The 17,237-nt window shown below is 42.8% G+C and overlaps 1 protein-coding gene across 1 annotated transcript; it reads left to right on the top strand.

The window, feature by feature from the left end:
* The first annotated feature begins 2,618 nt into the window (after positions 1–2,618).
* SHOX (SHOX homeobox) lies at positions 2,619–16,251 on the top strand. The gene is made up of 5 exons (XM_072614515.1): positions 2,619–3,295; positions 7,449–7,657; positions 12,156–12,213; positions 12,394–12,482; positions 15,487–16,251. Exons 1-5 carry the CDS (start codon positions 3,019–3,021, stop codon positions 15,730–15,732), a joined length of 879 nt encoding a protein of 292 aa, XP_072470616.1. The 5' UTR covers positions 2,619–3,018; the 3' UTR covers positions 15,733–16,251.
* Positions 16,252–17,237: the final 986 nt, after the last annotated feature.

Below are 17,237 nucleotides of genomic sequence, written 5' to 3'. Positions count from 1 at the left end.
TGGGGCGGGACTCTCAGCGGAGTTGAGCTCTTGGGTGTCCTTGTAAGATCGAGACTCTTCTTTCTTAGGCCTTGCAACCAGATGTGGGGCTAAAGGGTGGGGAAAGACCACCTCGGGTCTCTATGGGTTGGGAGCCACGACTTGTGACTTCACAGCCACCCCTGAAACCTTTCTTCCGCTTTGTAGCAAGGGCAAGAAAAGCAGTTATGGAAGTGCAAGTTAGTTTGGCAGAAGATGGAACGAGGCGAGGAACTGAGATGAAGGTTCAATCTGGGGAAGCTGGAACGGGGATTGTGAAAGTAAAGTTTTGGGAATTGTCCCTATAGTCCTCTGGGGAAGCATTTTCCTTTTGATCTTAACTGAAAGAAAAGGAAGAATCGAGAAAGGGTTTCGTTCAAGGAGGTTCAGGAGAGGAAAGAGTCGATTGATAATGAATGATGAGGAACAATGTTTTTTAAAACTTTCTTTCTCCCTAGAGGAATTCTGCTAGAGAAAGTTGGTATGGAACTTGAACCGTCTGAGCTTTTAGAGGCTCCTCTCCTCTCCTTTCCTCTCCTCTCTTGTCCTCTCCTGTCCTGTCCTGTCCTCTCCTCTTCTCTTTCTTCTTCTTCTCTGTCTCTCCCCCTTTATTTCTTTCTCTCTGCTTTTCTCCCTTTCTCTTTTTCTCTTTCCTCCTTTCCCTTTCTCTCCACCTGAGCCCAATTTCTGCTCTAGAAAGCAGAGAATTCAATTTCAGATTCCCAGGAGTGGGTCTGTGTGAATGTTGGTAGGTGTGGGCTGGAGAGAGGTTGACGGTAGGGGACTGTGGCAGGGGTGGGGTAGGGTGGGAAGGAGGGGTAGGGGTAGACGATAGGCCAAGGTGGGGAGTGGGGAATGAATACAAATCTCCATCCCGGATCCCCGCGTAAGCCCAAGCAGTTTCAGATCCCAGACGTAAATGCTCCACACCCTCCCGCCTCCCCCGCCCCACCTCCCCCGCTTGCGCGTGTGCCCTCCACCCTATTGGGGATGCGTTTTTATTTATACTCGCGGACCTACAATAAGGCACTGGTATGCATTATGGATGAGGGTGATATTTGTAATTCTGTGTGATATCTAAGCGCCTTAGCTTTGATTAGAGGGCTAGGATGACAAAGACCTGTTTGTTAAGTTGTGAGGGCTTCCTCGCCTTTAGCTTTTGAAGTCGAGGGGGACGAAGCAGAGCGGAAAAATCTCTCAGTTTAGCGGCGCCTGGGAGATTTGCAACCCGAGGTCCCGATGATAGCCCGGTATTACCTCGAGAGAACTTTAAGAATTCTACGCCCGAGCATTGCTCCTTAGGGGGTGAGGGCGGGAGCCGAGGAAGGCTTATTAATTGTTTCCTCGAATTCCCCTTTTCCTCCTGTGCAGGTGTATACACTCAGGAGGGGCGAGTACCTCCGAGTGCATCAGACATCGTTAGTCTGATGATAGTGGAGCTCCGCGAATTCCCGGAGTGATCGCGCACTTTCCTGGTAAGGAAACAATAGTCCCTGGCTCGGGCTGGGAGACCTCATTTGGATAAAATTCACAGAGCCGAGGGGGGTGGGGGGTGGGGGCATGATTATGTGGTCTGATTAACTAATGCTGTAGACGAGGAATTGACATAAGAAAATGCAAAATGAGCTCCCATCGATAACCGCAAAATTCCCTCCAATGTGAAAAGCCTTTGTCTCAACTCCAAAGGGGGAGGGGAAGAGAAAGAGAAAAGGAGGGAGGGAGAGAGAATTCAACTTTATTTGCAGATGGAATTTTGCAGTATAGAATGACATACTTGGTTTCCAGGATTTGAAAATTAATTTCACGTTTCATTTTAGACAAGGGGTTATCCCAAAGCACATGGTGGAAAAATCACAAGCAGAAAAGAGAATCGTGGCAAAGCCAAAAGACTGCTACCCCACAATAAACTACACAGACGAATTAGTGACAACCTTGTCCTAGAGATGACAGCATCTGTTCGACTTACTTAAAATCTATACACATAAAACCATTCGATCTTTGCCAATGGGCGCATGTTTACAAAACAGTCCTCAGTAAGATCCAGCAGACTTGGTTTGCGATACAATGTTATTAAAACACATTTTAAAATCTTAAATTTCCCAGGCAACGTCTCTGGGTGAGAACACAGTAGCCACAAACCAGATTCAGTAATGCTTGCAATGCTTCTTAGATGACTCTGCTTAGAGGTACAGCAATCGGGACCTCAGAGTCTCAGAAAGTTTCATAACCGATAATCAAGGTTCATTTAGAAATTGGTGCTCCCTTTCCACCATATTTTGGTCATTGACCAATTTGACAATTAAACATCCCCCGCCCTCACAACACACACACAGACACACAGACACACAGACACACAGACACACACACACACCACAAACCACGCCGGATCGTCAGGATCGCAATAAAATCCTCATTTCCAACTTTTTATTAATTATCTCTTTTCTTGAGCATCCTTTTCCTTGCTCCCTCGGCATCTATAAATTACATCGCAAGAAGACATTCTGAAAGACGTATTCTATTAACTAGATACGTTTTACTCACAGTGCTGGCTAGCAAGGACCTCCTTACAATCAATAAAGTCTTCCAATGACTTTCATTTCTGCAACCCATTTATAGAATGCAGATACCTGTTTGGTTCGCTCTCGCTCTCCCTGTTAAAAATTTTGATCTTTACCCCCCTTCACCAAGGTGCAAAGATGCCAAACAGTGATGAAATGAAAAGAAAGCCAATTGCCGGACTGGAGGTGGGGGAGAGATAGCTGCTAAGAGTCCGCCTGCGACTGTGGAGTAGTCAGTAATTGCTGGAGACAGGGAGAGCTGGGGGTTGGGCTGAGGTAGCCATGTATAAATAGTGTGATCTCAAATTGAAGGCATAAATAACAGCAGGAGTGATCTAACCCTATACAGCCCATCTTCTACGTGCAAAAAAAGCGTGCAGAGTACAGCCAGATCTCCTACTGAAAACAAGTGGATCTCTGTGGATAAGATCATCGGGCAGCCATGGAAGAACTTACAGCTTTTGTATCGAAATCTTTTGACCAGAAAAGCAAAGAGGGTAGCAGCAGCGGCGGCAGCAGCGGCAGCAAGAAGGAGACTATCACATACAGGGAAGTTTTGGAGAGTGGGTTGGCTCGATCTCGGGAGCTGGGAAACTCTGATTCTAACCTTCAGGACATTACCGAGAGCAGCAACCATTGCCCAGTGCATCTTTTCAAAGACCATGTAGAGAGTGACAAGGACAAACTGAAGGAGTTCAGCACGGGCAGGGCTGCGGAAGGTAAGCGAGCGAGCCAGAGCCCGCGCCACCGGACCCCCTGCCGCCCGCGTCTCTTCGGGAAGCCTGCTTCTAGTGCTCTCCTTCCCCTCTTTCCACGGGCGGGGAGGCCCCGGAGCTCCACAGATTGCTTTAAATTAGATGTTAAACTCTATTAATTTAAATCCGCGGCTCCCGCTGAAAGAACAAGCCAATCAATTGCACGTCTTTTTTTTTTTTTTTTTGAAAGGAAGAAATGAAAGAGGGAGAGGGAGACTATGAGACAGGAGTGATGGAGACAGGGAAAGGGGGGAGAGAAACAAGGAAAAAACAGGGAAGGCGAATGAGAGTAGAAAAATGTAGATTTGATTTTTTTTTAATGGGCTTTTCATTTGACACTTAAAATCAAAACTTTGTAGTTGCGGAATGAAGAGCAACGGTTTATCTGACATAAAAATTCCATTTACGGTGGGGTGGTCAGTTCGTGGTTGAGTCTGGGGTCTGTGTCTGCTTGTGTGCGTGTTTGTATCCTGGGAGTACACTCCTGTGCGTTTAGCCTAACATATACATAGAAACACATAAGGTGCACGCACACTTCCTAAGTGTGCTAGATCCGTAGCCACAATAACAATTTTTCTTAAACTCTCCGTGTACATTCTAGATAGCTAAGAGATGTAGGATACATTATTTAGCTTGGGAAGATAAAAAACAAACAAACTCGTAAGATCTGGTCTTCCGCTTTGCTGGACTTCAGGATGCTCTTTTTTCTAGTAGAAAACTTTCTACCTTGGACCCGGAGGCTTTCACTTTGGAAATTTAGATCTTTAAGACTCCTCGGAAAAGACTAGGCTGCATTAAATGCAGGTGGCTGATTTAAGGGGATTTCAGCAGTTTGGATGTGTTCCCTGTGTATTTGAGTGAACTCATTGGGCCCGAAGAAGCTAAAATAATGGAATCAAATAATCTTGTCAAACCTTAAATTTGTCAGATCCAGGGCATCTCAGTCCTGTTATTTTTCACCTTGCAAGACACCTTGGTCAAACTAGTTTCACCTTTACTTTCTCTAATCTTATCTATTCAGAAAATGCTGTTCTGAAGGGTGGAGGGAGAAAAAGGTTTCTAAACTGGAAAAAAAATTACAAGTTTGAGAAAATGTCTTTTGAACTAAACAGGTGTGTTCCTAAAGAATGGACCATTTTTATGTTTTTTAAATCACAAAGATAAATTCTGAGAAATTTTTGAACAGTAGCCCTTTCAAACTTCTATTTATAGGTTGGTTCTAAATTTCAAAAAGAAAAGAAGCAGAGGATAAATCCATTTATTTGTATTTCTCTGCTTAAAGGGAAAAAAAGTGAGGTTTGTAGCTATGTCTTCTGTGAGATGTATTGTCATCAAGACAATTTGGTTTCTATTTATTTAAATAACAAAGTGAATCCCCAAAGTTTCCAAACCATTTAAAAGATCTGTGTACCTTTCTAAAGCCTTTATTTTGTCACTTCCTGTGTCTTGGAATTATAGAAAATAGGGACTGCCAACTATTGATAAGAGGAACATACATGACTATATTTCCCTATATAGACACAGATCAATTTGAATTAATAAACAGAGGAGTTTTCTTTAATGGAGACATGACTGGCTATTTAAATTCATCAAGGAGTTAATTCTAATTTCAAATCTTTATATTGGTCGTTCTTCCCAATCATTCCCCAGTGATTCTGCAGAAGGAATTGGCCAATTGATTATCCCCTTCTTCCAGCCTATCTCCTTCCTAGCTGCCAGACAACAAGCAGCAAAGCAAATTTCAGAATTAACTGGGTAGGCTCAAGCACCAATTTAAAGAAAGGAAAGAAGGAAATGAACAAGTGAGGAAGGAAGGAAGCAAGCAAGGAAGGAAGGAAAGAAGGAAGGATCATTTCCATAATTAATTTCAAGAGTGGTGGGTGAAGAACACCCTTTTATTTGCATAATTCAATTGAGTGAAAAAGTCTTGGGATCCAGGGTACAGCTGGACTGGGACAGGTTCTGGGATGTCCTAGGTTTTCAAGCCTTGGTGCAGACGGGATTGGTTTTCTGAAAAGCTCATGTTAGGGTCCTTGATGACATTTGAAGCTGAATTTTCCTGCTGAGTCTGACATTTTGGGGTTCTAAAATTATTGAAATCAAAACTGAAACAAGAATAACTCCCAGGAGCCCTCTCACTCCACCCTCACATCCCCAGGAACATTGTTGCCATTATTATTGATAAAGAATGTTATATTGTTTAAAAATGTAATCCTTTAAAGAGGTTCCTCTGAGATTTTTCATTGATCATTCAAGATCAATTCCCATGAAAAGAACTTAGAGAAATTCCAGGGAAAGGCATCAACCAAATCTGTGCATATGTGTGTGTGTGTGTGTGTGTGTGTGTGTGTGTGCGCCTATGTTCTCATATTTTTCTTTTCCTTGGAGAGATTGTATATTGGAGTCCCTCGAGGACTCCTCTAGTCCAATTTTTCCCAAATTTTTAATGCTTTCTAGAAAAGAGTGGAACTTAGTGCCGCGGGTGAGAGACTTGGCCTTCTGAAGCTGCTGGGATTATCCTCCTCTCAAATCAAATACAATCATGGGGATCCTCAGTTGGAAGCAAACGGATGACTCTTTTTTGCTCCTGGCTTCTAACTCATTGTTTTAGTGGACATTTTCTTAATGAAATGGGGCACCCTGTCATCAGACTTAAGATTTAGGAGAGAAAAGTTATTACATACTTATTACACAATTGTGTATAGAGCTGGCATTCTTCTCACGTGGTGCTTTTTCCTTGTATTTTAAAAGTCAGTCTGATGTGCTTTTGAGACTTGTACAATGGATTTTACAGGGGATGGGGAATAAATCCCAAGGAAAATGCATATGTACGGAAAAGTTACTCAGTTCTTGATTCTCTACTAACAGATAAGAATATACAGGTTTTTTTGTTTTTGTTTTTTGATACAGGGAAGTGTATTTCTAGGTACACTGATATATGAGGGGAATATATGAGAGGAGAGAAAACCAAACCAAAGCAAAATTTACATCACCAACTCAAAGATCAATGGAGGGGGAAATGTTACTCCTTTAGAGATTTCTGTGTAAGAATTCTTTAAAATAGTTTAGAGCCCTATAGAAAGGTAAATTCAGTGAGTACACTAAATAAATAGCTCTCAGCATCCCCCAAAGGTGAGGATCTCAGTTTAGTGTCTGTGAGTCTATGCATGTCTATATTTTTTTTAGGTTGCAATTGGTTGCAGATGCTCTTCCCAAATTGTTATGTTTTCCCCCTTCATTGCTGTAGGCTTATAGGTCTTGGACCCTTGACTGCCACCACCTTTTCTCTGAGTTAGGAAGAAGTTAAGACTGCCTTGGAAAATTTTGGGTATCACTCTATCCTCCTTTAAATTATATATGTTTATTTTTCACTGAATTGTGATTTTCTGAGCGTAGGGAGCTGTTTGGGAGGGAATCCCTGTACTAGTGCAAAGAGGTATCTTCTCTGCCACTTAGAGTCTTAGAGTTTGATGGGAGGACTGAGAAATTAAGTGATTTTCTCAGTGGATGTGTGAGGTGAGACTTGAATCCAGGGCTTTCTGATGCATCCTCCATGACACACTGGCTATGGAAAATTCTATGCAAAACACACGTATGTGCATACACATATCTTAGCTGATTTTATAATTTATAATTGCAAAATGGATAATTAAGAAATGATAAAAGTATTTAAAGCAAAGACTTTTGTCTATAACATACAGATCATTGCAAAACTGTCATCTCTTCTCCCCCCCCCCCCCTTGCATGACATATTAGTTGTGTGCAAATCATTTCATCTCTCTGAGTTTCCATTTCCTTGTCTGTAAAGTGAGGGGACTGCACTAAACAACCTACATGACTCTTTTCAGTTCCTAATAAGTTTTAGATAACTGCCTTAGTAACCCACTTTTGTAGACAAAGTCTACCTCCCTCTTCCTCCTCCCTCTCTGGTTCTTTCAGGAAAAAAAAAATTAGGAATTTGGAGAATAAATAGAATAGGTGTAATAATGAGCAGGAGAGTGGTGCAACGGTGGTGGTGGTAGTGGTGGGGGATGTTTCCAGAGAGAAAGAACTTTTTGAAACATTGAGGGGAAAAAAAAAGCTTTATATTCCCCCTCCCCCACCTCCCTTCTGGCAGGGATCTACGAGTGCAAAGAAAAGAGAGAAGATGTGAAATCTGAAGATGAGGATGGACAGACCAAGCTGAAGCAGAGAAGAAGCCGAACCAATTTCACCTTAGAGCAATTGAATGAGTTGGAAAGACTTTTTGATGAGACTCACTATCCAGATGCCTTTATGAGGGAGGAGCTGAGCCAGAGGTTGGGACTCTCTGAAGCTAGGGTGCAGGTAAGTCATACGGGTTTCAGGGAATGCTTTCTCATCTGGGCTGCTTTCCAACAGCTTAGAGATCTCTTCCTCTTGTCAGTCCCTAGTCCATTCACCCTCTCTGGATATAGAAGGGTCAGGACTTTGGAAGCTATGATCTGGGATGTTTCTGTGTCTGTCTGTCTCTATATCTATCTATCTATCATCTATCTGTCTGTCTATCTGTCTATCTATCTATCTATCTATCTATCTATCTAATCTATTATTTTATCCTTTTCTTCTTGCTCTCCTGGTTTGCTTTGTGTTGTGCTAATGTTTGGCCTGAATTTTGGAGGCAGAATACAACATGAAGGAGTGGGCTGGGGTGAGGAGAAATAATGTGTAAATGAATACTTATTCAGGATAAGACAGAGCTGACACTCACTCATCCTCCTTTCACTGTTTTGACTACTAAGAATTCAGTTATGCTTTCTTTTACCGCACAACTTCTTCTTCTAACTCTCCCTCTGTCTCTCTCTCTGTCTCTCTCTCTCTCTCCCCCTCTGTCTCTGTCTCTGTCTCTCCCTCTCCCCCCTCTGTCTCTCTGTTTCTTTCTCTGTCTCTCTGTCTCTTTCTCTGTCTCTCTCTCTCTGTCTCTCCTCCTTTCTTCTTCTCTCCCCTTATCCACTCCACAGGGGTGTCATGGAGTAAGCAGAAAATACTTGGCATATTGAAAGGCTAGCCTGTCTGGTCTCTTTGGGACCAGATTATTCAGAGTTGGGGTGGGGAGTAGAAGGGTCCCCATCTGACTCCCAGAGCAGACGCATGAATTCATACCACCCCATCTGGTGTACGGAAGAAATATATGTATGTTTTTGTACACATACTTATCACAGTATCGTTTATGTTACATTTTCTCCAGCACATTGAATATTTTTTGCATTGTTTAATTTAGGAAAAGACGGTTCTGATTTTGAATGCACTTTATTTGAATTGTTGCTCCTTGAAGGCTAAAATCTGCTTTTCACTTTGTCTCTCATTTTTCCTGAGGGAAAACTGAAGGATGGGGAAGAAAGGGGGCCAAAGGAAAGCATACAAAACCTGGGGACAAGTTTCAAATAAAAGGAAATTAAATCAGATCAGTCTATGTTGTAGGACTCAGAAGGGGCAAAGGAACTTTCCAAGAGTATCTGTTCAATCTACAGTATGATATTTATCCCTTAAATTCAAATAAGATCTTCCACTTCACTTTTGGGAAGAAAATAAGATGCCCTTATAAGTAGCAACTAAAAAATTGAATATCTCCCAAAAGAAGTCTTGTGTCCCTTCCCAGTCTCATTCTAGCCCATCCTCCCTCCCATCTTTTTAAGAGTTATCTGCATAAGTGGCATATCCAGCTTAAATAAATCGTTCCTTCAGGCACTTTTCTGAGCTAGTGCTGCTAGCTTTTCTCAGCGGTGGTTAAAATAATCCTTCTGTATAAAAACAAGTAGGGAAAAGATCCCTTGTAGACTATATGTCCTAGAAAGGGACCTTTTCAGAATAGTGCAAGGGGTGGGAGGGAGAGAAAAGGCTGAGGGATGGGGCATATATGCTGGCCTATATTCTCAGGAAAGATTGATCTAACAGCACCATATAAATTAATGAAAAGATTAAACTTTTGCTGAAGGGGACATCAACTTTTATGTCATCTCCCAGTATCTTCTGCTTGGGATCTGTAATATCTTCCAGGCCTTGATGTACTGTTTCTATAAAAATAAATTACTTGTAATTTAATTCTACACTCCTTCTTTCAGTAGTTTATTACTGAGTAGAACCTTAACAGGATGTTCATAGTTACAGAAAATTGGTTCCTCAAGTCTTTACAGGTCTTGGGAAACCCTAAAATAAAAAGAAGGGGAGGGAGGGGGGAATGTGTAGCTATTGATTCAAGTGTGAATTTAAAATTAACTACTGTAAATGAAAAATACATAGAAATATAAAAGAATAATTGTTGTAAGTTGATCATAGAAGAATCACATAATAAAGAAGAGGAAAAGGCAGAAAGGACTCATAACATTCTTTAATTGAAATATATATGTCAAGTGTTGAAATAGTTGGGGGGCTAAGGGGAGGGCAGAAAACAGTGATGGAAGGAAAAAAAAGAGCTAGATTTTAATACTATCTGAATTGTTTTATAATCCTTTTCTGTACAGCCTGTCCCTTGTTGTTAAAGGATATAGTTTCAATTTAGTGTGGAAATTTGCTGTAAATAAATTGAGGCTCCTATGGTAGCTGGTCCTTATTAACCTTTTATTTTTAGTGTTGTACTGGAAACTCATATCACCCAGCTGTCAGGGTTATAATTGAAAGTTATGAGACCATAGTGAGGAGCAGGCGGTAATTCAATTACAACAAATATCTTTGGGTTTATGGTGCAGGGCTAAATTAAATGTCATTATTCACTGTCTCTAATGGAAATCAAAAGGAAATCAGATTAGAGCATTTGTGAAAGAAATCACTGAGTGGTCCTTAATGAAGAAATAACTGTCTAAACCAGTGTACTGTGCTTTACTTAGCATATTCATGACTAATTGGAATTGATCGTGAATCACACCAAGCCTGATTTATTATCGCTTAACGCAGTGGCTAATTCATCACTTTTATTTCCCATAATCTTATTTTTTTTTTTCCTTTGGCTGATGGGAAAGTGAGCTTTGCCTTCTAGGTTTAAATATGGCCCTGTTTTTGAAAATTGCAGAAGTTGTTCAAATGTTGTTTCTCCCTACCCCCACCCCCCATTCCTAAGCTCATGAAAAACGTATTAGCTGAGGACGAATTTCATATAATAATCACCTAGAAAAGGGAAACTAAAAATAAAAACACATTTTGTAAAGATGCATGATGTGCAACAGGATGAAAACATTTGGGGTGTAGTTCTTAGGCATCATGATAAAACTTTCCTTGTAGTTTATAGAACCCTAGGGGGAGAAAGACTCTACCGTGTTCAGACTAGCCGGTAGGTCCTTCCAAGGCACACGCCTCACTGTAGATTGGGACAACCGTATAAAAGTCCAACGAATAAAAAGTTCAGGTTACTGTTTTTACTCAGACTCCAGAGTCTTCTAAATAGTTCAAGATTTGCTGAGGTTTAACTGAGATGGAGACGGCTTAGTGTTATTCGGGAGATCAGTTAGTGTTCCGGCTGTTCAGAAAGGGAGGGCAGAAAGAGCACTTTCAGCCCAGCAAGGCACTGAAGTACCCTGGGTAATTAATGCCTTCGGAAGCCTTTCTTTGCACTAATTACTCCGTTGTAAATGACCATCATTAAGGCAATTGAAGAAAGCTTGGAGGGGAAAGCTGCTGTAGGAAGTGCAGTTAGTATTAATTAACCGTGTGATCGCTTGGCAAGTGTAAGAACATCAAAGGTTGGAGGTGTTTATTTAACTTCAGATTTTATCAGCGATAGAAGTTAATGTTTGTCCACAACCCTGAGCTTTGTGAGAGGAGGGGTGGGGCAGTGGGAGATGCGGGATAGGGGAATAAAGATAAGAGAAATCATTCCCAAATCTTTAGATCAGATTTACAAAATTAACCATCTTTCCCAAACCCTACGCCTTTCTCTTATAGAACTACAAGTATAGGGGGAATTTTTTTTAAAGGGCAACCGTTTGATATGGATTAAGCTGATGTGAAACAGATTAAATAAAAAGGCAATCGAAAGTGAGTGGTTTTTTTTTTTTTTGAAGTATTTTTGGTTATTGGAATGAGACCAACTTTTATTGGATCACTGACATTTTCCTCTTGTTTCCATAATGACTCCTGAAATCTAACTTGGATGAAGTTTGTTATGTTTTTTAAAGGAGTGTATCAAAAAGTCATCGGAAGAGCTTTAGACCATTGTTGAGCACTGAAGGGGAATTCGTGCCTCTCCCCGCCCCCCCCCCCCCCATTTATTTGGCTCTCGGGTTGCTCTGCTGCTGTTTGTACTCGCGTTCAAATCCCTACCTCATCTTAAATGGAATCCTTAAAGCTTGAGTTGGACACTAAGAGGTGACAGCCAAGCTGTAGGTAAAGTTAGAAAGTGAAGTTTGTTGGATGGGATTTGGCCCTGAGTAATCTCTGTTTTCTCTTGTGATATCGCACAGGCTGTTCTCTTCTCATTCCTTGATACCAAAGACTTTAACTTTTCTGGTCTGGAGAAGTTATCAGAACCAAATAAACCTTTCTGAAGGTCATCCCTTCTTTCCCCGTCTATTTTACTTTATTTTTTTTTTTTTAAGTATCAAGGTCAATGTCTTTTTGTAATAAAGAAAAAAAGAAAGCAGCCAATGGCACGTAGTAAATTGGGGGAAGAGTCCCCAGACAAAGGTAACAGATTTGAGATTGACTGGAGTCAGAGTACAACTCTTTGAAACCAAGGGGTGATAAACCTCCAGAGTTAAGCCATTCATTCGCTCAGCGTGTGCGTGTGCGTGCGTGCGTGTGTGCGGGGATGTCTCCTCTCTTCACTTTGTTCTGCCCTGTCCCCTTGACCTCAAAACCTGTTTCTTTTCTGCAGGTCTGGTTCCAGAATCGAAGAGCTAAATGCCGAAAGCAAGAGAATCAGATGCACAAAGGTGGGTGATGGAGGTTGGTTTAGGAGTACCAGGTCTTTCAGCTTCGGGATTGAGGGTTTAAGGGCTCGGGGATAACAAGGGCAAGGAGGGGGTGATGGGATCGATGTGTCCAGAGAGAAGGGGTAAAGAATCCTGGAAGATGGAAGCTGCTGACCTGGAATCTATCATTTTTTCCCCCAGGCGTTATTTTGGGAACTGCAAGCCACTTAGACGCCTGCAGGGTAGCCCCTTACGTTAATATGGGAGCCCTGAGGATGCCTTTCCAACAGGTAGTTCGTTTTTCTTCCTTTTAAACCTTTGCCTCATTGCTTTCTCTCCCTTTCCTTTCACTGTTTCCTTCTCTTTCCTCCAGTTACCCCCTCTTCTCACTTCTCAATTTGCCGTCTAAAGAAAGGAAGTGAGACACTTTTTACAAGTGGCATTTATATAAAAGTTGGCACGTTTTAAAATCACGCTATAAAACTTCAAAAGTTACCTCTGGAGGGGAAAGAAAAACCCCTAAACCAAACTAAAAACAACAAAAATAAAAAAAAAAATTCCACCCATCCACGAGCCACTTCCCCCAGGCTGCCTTTGCAGGCACAAACAGAGGAGAAATCAGGGAAGTATATGGGGAAGACGGAGTGAGGAGACCAATGAGGTCTTTGCTGCTACTGCTCCTAGAGGCACAGGTCTTATAAGAGATTCTTTAGCTTCAAAGTACTTAGAATAGCGTTGCGTTAACGCCAGGCCGACTTCGCTCTGAAACTAAACGGAGCTGCCTGAGAGAGGTGAAGTCTTCTGGTCTAGTGAAATCATGCAGGTGCCGGGGGTCCCCTGAACTGCGTAGTGATCCAACCAGAGCAGAGTGCGCTCTTGCGTAATGTGGACTTAGTACCATTCAAGTAACCCAGAGGAAAAGCAACCTAGGGGGTAAGAAAACTAGAAAACAAGTCACATCAGGGAAACGAAGACAGTGTCATTTAATAAGCTTGAAATATCTATTTAGCACAGACACAAAACCAGAAATGGACCTTTCCTCATCTTTCTCCTTCCTCTAAAATATTGGTAAGGGAAGAGAGTGAGGTACAGATCTTTGTCCCCCGGGATTTGGGACCGGGAAATTAGGTTGAAATCTAAGGTCTTCGGTGTCTTTGAAGCAGATAGCTGAAAAAGCAAAAGAAAAGGTTTCCCACCTAAACTACACCACAACGGGTCTTTTAAAGCTGGGGGGGGGGGGGGGAATTCGATACTGAATAATTGGGCGTCCTCTTTTCACAGCGAGGTGGTTGGTCTGAGATCTCCTTTCAGCAGTCGAAGAATGAGAGAACTGTGTGTATAGACCATGTAGTTCTGCCCCCCCCCCCCTCCCCTCGCACTCTTCACATTTGGGGATTTGAGGAAATAAGTCTGCAGGAGATGGAGGTGCAAACAAAAATTATTATTATTATTATTATTTGGAATTTATTCTTTGCTCCCAGTGTCCCGACATAGAGGAGAAAGGGAGCCCCCCTCTTTTTAAAATTTTCTCTCCTTCTAGGTTGGAGCAAAAAAGAATTGGTGGAAGAAAAATGAAATATTTAAGATGGTAGAAATTATGCCCAGGGTTTCTTTTCTTTCTTTCTTTCTTTTTTTTTTTTTTGAGAGGGCAGGGATTGAGATTTATATTTGGATACTAAAGAAGGAGACTGAAATCAGTCTCCCAACGTGTTTGTGGAGGTGAAGGAGGCTCCAAAGTAAACAGTGACTATTGGTCCCTTATAAAAGGTTAAAGAGTTTTTAGAAAGGTATAAATAAACAGTCCTGAAAAAAATGCTATTTAGCACTTGCTGGCTCCGAGGCCAGTAGGCAGTTCATTTTTGAAATATTAGTTGACTGCTATGTCTTCATTCTCCCCCTCCCCCCACCTTGGGTTCTCTCTGTTTCTCTTTGTCTCTGTTTTTTATCTGTCTCTCTTGTCTCCACCCTGGTTTATAAGATTATACCTTTCTTCTCCCCTCCTGTCTCCCTCCCCCTCTAAGTTTAGGCAGCCAGTTCTTGTTTTTAGCTTTGCGCCTTGTGTACCTCGAGATTGTTCGTGTCATTCACCTCCCAGTTTAGGCATTCCATCCTTGGCCCTGGCCCTGGAGCCTGGATTTCCAGCCTTAAGAAGAACATGTTTTACCGTGTCCACCTAGGTAGCACCCAATTCCCTGGCCCAGGGGGTAATCTATGTGGTGGAGAACAGGGCACAGGGATCCTATTTCCCTAATTGCCTTTGGATGGTGTGTTGCAGCTTTAGAAATTTGGTAAAACTTTAATTTGAAGATCAGACTCCTGCTGACTCAGGCCTATCCCCTCACAATCTGTCTGCTGAGGACACTAACCCAGCAGAGTTGGTGCAGTGAATTCTGCCTTGGGGCCAATCTCCATCTACTGATGAGGTTGAAATGTCAAAGGGTCAAATAAAGGGAAATTTTGGTTTTTAGCAGACAGCATCTCTCTGGAACATAACGATTGGTTCTTCCCTTCCCCCCCCCCCCCCCCAAGACTGCAGAAGGATTATGAAAGTGCACCCTTGGAGGTCAGGCAGCAAAGCGGGAATTCTGTGTACTTTGCCTTTCACCATCTCGTGCCCCCAAGAATCAGTCACTGCCTGCCTCATCATTTCTTTTTACGGGTGTTTGCCGGAGACCTGGAGGTTGGCCAGGGTCTGACACAGATTTATAAGAGTGCAGTGACCCTTTCTTTTTCTGCCTTGGGACTTGGCAAACCCCAGTCTCCAGGGGGAGGGGAAGGCTGTTTCTTTTTGCTCCCCTGATAGAGGGCAGGAGCTCCACATGGGAAGAGAAAAGGCATTTCTCTGAGAAGTTTCGTCTTCACTGCCTAAGTTGAGACATTTCTTCAGAAGAACTTCTTTTGAGAAAAAAAAAAAAAGATAAAACTCCTTCAGTAATTCTACCAATCCTTTCCCATCCTCTACTGCATCTTCGGCTGTAATCAAACAACTGGACTCTGAAACGAGATGGGGAGAGTACTGGCCAGGGATTTGGAGGCATGGGACCTCGTCCCTGGGCCTCAGTTTCCTCAGGTGTACAAAGGGGTGGGGTAAAGTAGATGGCCCCTTCCAGTTGCGAAATTCTTCTACTTTTCTTCCCTGTCCCTCTCTTTTCTTGGGACCCTACTGGGAGAAAGAGATGGAATACGGGATGGAGGTGGGGAGTGGGGAGCTTAATTCCTCTCCCCTAACCTTATCCGTTTGTCCACGATTTCTCCTCTTTGAATCCCCCCTCTCCCGTCCCCTCCTCCTCGCAGGTCCAGGCACAGCTGCAGCTGGAAGGCGTGGCCCACGCTCACCCTCACCTGCATCCCCACCTGGCTGCCCACGCCCCCTATCTGATGTTCCCACCGCCTCCTTTCGGGCTTCCCATCGCCTCGTTGGCGGAGTCAGCCTCCGCTGCCGCCGTGGTAGCCGCCGCTGCCAAGAGCAACAGCAAAAACTCGAGCATCGCCGACCTGCGGCTCAAGGCCCGGAAACACGCCGAGGCCCTGGGGCTCTGACCCCCCGCGCCACGAGTGACACGGAACGGACTGGAACTCCCGCCGCCCCTTCTCTTCTCTCTCTCGCTTTCTCCTCCCCCTTCTCCGCCAAGCGCCAGCAGCACCGGGACTCGACCCCTCGCGCTCCCTCGCCCCCGCCCCCGTTTGGTTCTCCCTTCATTCCTAGTGTCCTGGCCTGGACTCTCCCGAAACCGTCGGCTTTGTGTTCTTGAGAAGACCCCAGCGAGTGCTTGGACAGACTCAAGGTCCCCGGAGGGCACGCTCTGAGCCCAAAGGCTCCTCACTCACGTCGGACCCCAGCTGGTTCTGAAGAGTTTAGGCTGGAATCTCTCCTTCTTTCTGGCACTTGGTGCTCTTAGTACAATTAAAAGCAGGAGGCAGTGATGGGCCTGAAATCAGCCTCAGTACTTACTAATTAAGTCATCTTATTTAAAAAAAAAAAATACACTAAAACAAACAACTCTCACAAAGACTTTCGGGGAGATAAGTAGGTGGTGGGCGGGAGGGATCCAACAAAAATCCTAAATGATACTAATCTGTGAACATCGGGACTTTGGGATTTTGACCCTGGCAAAATTGATCACATCAGCATTACTCATCTTCTGCTGTCAGTTTTGCTACCCTGTGCATGTGTCTAACTAAACACATTTTGAAGATCATAAAATATATTAAACAAAAGATCCTTGGGGCTGGTCTCCATTAAAGATGACATTTCTTTGTTGCCAACAGTATTATTTCACTGCCATGAATATCTTCCATCATTGAAGAGCTGCAGCGGAACTGGTTTGAATTTAAATGTGGAATTTCAGATCTGAGGCAAGAGGCAGTACTTTCCTTTCCAGAAAAAAAAAAGAAAAGGAAGAAAAAAGCAGCAATAACAAAATGTGTCTCTCAAATGGCTACATCCTTTGAAGAGGGGTGGGGGGAGGGGGGAGAAAGACCTGAATTGCTAAAGCTGTAACCCTTAGTGGTGACTTGAATTATGGGAACAATACTGATGCACAGTTCGACCCCATATTACCGGAACTAGTTGAGATGCATTGTGCCATAGGAACAGGTTGACTTTATAATTTTACAAATATTCGAATCTTGAATTGACATTTTGCTGTTTTACAGAATTCAGAAACAAATGACTGACATAAAAAGATGGACATATGGTTTTAAGGCATAATACTGATGCAGCATTAATTTTAGTGAAATGCAATTATGTGCAGTAAAGTGCAATACTGTAAATATTATAGATTTTAAAAATAGCCGTATGTTCTTACTCTGTCGATATCCAACTTTGCAAGAAAGATCACCTAGTTCTTGATGCTCAGGCATCAAGAACTGGGGCATTTGCAGTTGCCAAAATGACAGTTAGATTTTCTAGAAGCGGTTAAAATGATATGTATCACATATGGAAAAGATGGATACCATGATCCCTAGTCCAGTTAATGTGCCATATTTCTGGAAAGAAAGCTGAAAAGCTATTTATGACATTTTTTCAATAATTTTTAAGTAAG

This window comes from Notamacropus eugenii, chromosome 5, assembly GCF_028372415.1.
Source record: "Notamacropus eugenii isolate mMacEug1 chromosome 5, mMacEug1.pri_v2, whole genome shotgun sequence".
Classification (NCBI taxonomy): Eukaryota; Metazoa; Chordata; class Mammalia; order Diprotodontia; family Macropodidae; genus Notamacropus; species Notamacropus eugenii.
The sequence above is the reverse complement of the archived record's forward strand: the minus strand, read 5'-3'. Positions and strand labels throughout refer to the sequence as shown.